At 61.2% G+C, this 3,752-nt stretch overlaps 1 protein-coding gene across 1 annotated transcript; it reads right to left on the bottom strand.

Annotated features, from left to right (window-relative positions):
* Positions 1-670: 670 nt before the first annotated feature.
* VOLCADRAFT_33997 (uncharacterized protein) lies at positions 671-1,920 on the bottom strand (the record flags this gene model as incomplete). The annotated part of the gene is made up of 4 exons (XM_002949049.1): positions 671-723; positions 1,019-1,121; positions 1,315-1,423; positions 1,760-1,920. Coding segments are annotated over 4 exons (426 nt in total), but the record flags the coding sequence as incomplete, so codon positions are not given.
* Positions 1,921-3,752: the final 1,832 nt, after the last annotated feature.

Here is a 3,752-nt window from a genome sequence, read left to right on the forward strand (position 1 = left end):
GTTGCCGAACACAACGAATACATTCTGAAGTCGGATGGGGTGACGGATTAGGGTGCCCCTCTAGCAGGGGAGAGCAGGGACTGCCTCGGGAAAGGGGGCCGCTGGCGAAGTTAACCACCCTGTAACAACATACATACATTCAGATGAGAGGAGCGAGGAGGAGTGAACGTAACCTCACGGCCACCACCATCATCACTCCGGGAGGGAGGAAGGAAGGAAAACTAAACCACTGCCAACCAAGTTTGGGGCTAAGAATAGCTGTCTCCCCGCCCTCGCCTGGTGTTCCACGTCATACAATGATATGTTCCGTTACCTCCTGAATTTCCTCACAGCTCTTGGCGACGCGCATTTGTTTATCAGCATATATCCGACACACTGCTACATGAAGACACACATACGTCCATACAGGCACACCCAGGCCCAGGCAAACCGAGCATACCTTGAGCACCTTGACTTTGGCCTCCGGCTCCTCCGCAATGCCCACATACACCAGGACGTCCAGACGACCGGGTCGCAGCAGGGCCGGGTCCAGGAGGTCCGGGCGGTTGGTGGCGCCGATCACAAACACATGTCCGACACCACCACCACCACCACAGCCAGCACCACTGCCACCGGAATCAGTAGCAGTAGTAGGGCTGGTTCCGGAGATGCCACCTCCACCTCCACCTGAGAGTCCGTCTATTTCCGCTAGCAGCTGGGACACCACCCGGTCCATCACACCACCTAGGGGGGATATGTACGTGTGTATGTATGCACGTATGTATGCACATGTGGAGTGGAGAGGAAGGAAGGGGAAGAGAGGGGAAAGCGGTAGAGAGACATTGTTAAGACAGCTTCTGCACATCACCAGGTTGTACTTTAAAGGAAAAAGAAAGCACCAGCACCATCAGGAGCAGCAGCAGCCGTCGGAGCAGTAGTAGCAGTAGCTAGACGTGCCAAAGGGTTTCCGGGTAAACACCGACACCCCCATATGCCGTTTTCGGTCGTGTAACCCCCAACCATCCCTCCACCCACCCACCTGAGTCCCCTGATGCTCCCCGGGCGGGTGCGAGGGAGTCCAACTCGTCAAAAAACACAACACACGGGGCGGCACGTCGGGCCCGGGCGAACACCTCGCGAACCTGTACCAAAGGAGGAGGGGGGTTGTGGGTCGAGGGGAAACGTAACATCAGCAGCATTGAAGGATGGTCCGCGGAGGATTGTGAGGAGGGGGGAGAGAGGCAGCAGGAGAAGAGGCAAAAGAGGCACAGAAACACAACAGCACCATCCCTACCTTCCCCCCTCCCTCTCTCCACTCCCTCCCCACCTCCCCACCTGTCGTTCGCTCTCGCCGATGTACATGCTGATGAGCTCAGGTCCCTTCACCGACATAAACGTGGCCGCGCATTGACTGGCTACGGCCTTAGCGAGCAGGGTTTTACCACTGCCTGGATGGTATCAGGGGTTTTACGGGTTTTGGGTCGTGGAAGGTTTTCGGGTTTCAGCACATGTTGGAAGTGATGTGGACGGAGAGATGATGGCTTTGACGGGGCTTGTGGAACGGGAGGGGTGAACGGGAGGACGGGGGGCGGCAGTGGTTGGTGCGGGCGGGGCACGGAAGGGGAGCTGTAAGGGACGTAAGGGAGTGGCTGCTGTCCCCTGGTGGTGGTGAGAGGTGATGAGTGATATGTATATGTGGTGTCGCTGTCCCCCCACTGACGGACCTCCTGGTACAGCCAGCAGTGGCGTTGTGTATACACACACATACATACACACGTACACACCTGGCGGGCCGTACAGCAGTACCCCCGACCTCCTCCTGAGTCCCCCGGTGAAGAGGTGCGGGTGACGCAGGGGCAGCTCGATCGTGTCCAGGATAGCCCGCTTAGCGCCCTCCAGGCCGCCAATGTCGTCCCACCGTACGTCAGGTACGGTAGGGGCGCCCACCTTTGTGCGTGTATGTGTTGTGGAGGTGGGGGAAGGAATAAGAGGCGGAGTCATTAAGGGGTTATCATCACCGTCACCACCACCTCTGAAACCTTTCTGCAGCTCCATCTGCCTGCACGTGCACATACATACATACATACTTACATACATACATACTTACATAGGCGCATATACACGCACTCACCTCAACCGCCGTTCTCGCTTTTATGCGATCCAAAGCCGCTCGCAAGTCGTGATCCGGATCCAATCCTGCAGGCCCCGCCGCCGCCACACCTGCCGCCGTCAGGCCTCCCTCCCCCACCATCACCACCCGACCTAGAGCCGCCGCCGCCGCATCCGCCGCCACACCACACAACTCCCGAGGCAACAACCCCGCCGTCTGAGCCACCACAGAATCCACGGCCGCCTCCACCGCCGCTGCCGTAAACACCGTCGTACTTTCCGCCATGCTCGTCCCCGCCTCCGCCACCGCCGCCGCCGCTGCCGCCACCAGGTGCTTCAGCAGCTGCCTCCTCTCCCCCGCCGCCGGTGCCCCCACTGGCACTGTGTGGGTGAAGCAGCGGCCTAGGGGGAGGGGAATATCCTCCAGGGAGGTGGCGGTGGCCAGTACGGCAACGAAACCCGGTGACACGGGAGGAGCGGGTCCGGAGCTGCTGGGGGCACAGCGGAAGCCGTACGTACCCCGGATGGATGCGGGGTGTATGGGCGGTAGGGTAAGGGGCGGGGGGAGGAGGGAATGGTAAGTGGAGAATGTACGAAATAGATTGATGACGTCATCACGCGGACTATCATTATCGGGCGGGGCCATGAAAAGGAAAGTACGGCGCAAAGATACGAAAGAAGATCCAAATATGATCCCGCCGGACAGCAGCGCTCTATTGTGCGCCATCCCACAACCCAGCATTCAAATATTTATGTTTAAAAGTTTAAATAGTATTTATTTCTTTTCAAGTACGTACGATACAGCCCCCCACCCCCGTCACCGGACGGCACCCACCCAGGGATGGCCCCGGCGGCGGCGGTGGCGGCAGTAGTAGCGGCGGCGGCGACGCCAGTACTGCCGCGTGCCAGTACCGCCGCTCTGGCAGCCGACGTGCCGCTCCGCTCCGCCACCTCCGTTAGTACGGCAGCACAGCGTTGCGCGGCGGTGGCTGCGGCGCCGCCCCCGCCGCCGCCAGCTGACGCTTCGGCCGCCCCGCGGCTGCCCGCCAGCGCCTCCAAATCCTGTTGTACGGAACCGCACCGCACCACAGCACACATTCCGACGAGCCCATCGCAATCACAAAACCCTAAGCCCCATGTACAGGGGGGGTCCCTCTTATTTCCCATCACATAACACAGCGGGTTGTGGGCTGAGCCCCTCACGCATCCACCACCACCACCACCACCACCACCACCACAGCCCTTAACACCTAACACCCACCTCACCTCGCAATAGCTTTCCCCCCACTGAAACATCCCCCGCCCCGCCCCGCACACACACACACACACACCGCACCTCAAAGGGCTCCCCGCACCCCCGGCGGCCCCCCACCCCAACCCGACCCCCCCGACCTGCAGCAGCACCACACACGGCGCGAACCGCTCCGCCGCCTCCAGCACCGCCCTCAGCGCCCCCGCCGCCCCGCCCCCTCGGGAGCTCTCCACAGACCCGGGAGGCGGCTGCAGCTCGTGACAGGAAACGGAGAGGAAGTGGAGGCCCAGTGCGGTAGCGGCGGCGCGGGCGGCGGTACGGCGGCCGCTGCCGGGGGGGCCGTACAACAGTACGGTAGCGGCGGGGAGGTCCAGATGTAGCGTGTGCGGATGTAGCAGAGGGGCCAAAACCT

This window comes from Volvox carteri (assembly GCF_000143455.1).
Source record: "Volvox carteri f. nagariensis unplaced genomic scaffold VOLCAscaffold_12, whole genome shotgun sequence".
In the NCBI taxonomy this organism is placed as follows: domain Eukaryota; kingdom Viridiplantae; phylum Chlorophyta; class Chlorophyceae; order Chlamydomonadales; family Volvocaceae; genus Volvox; species Volvox carteri.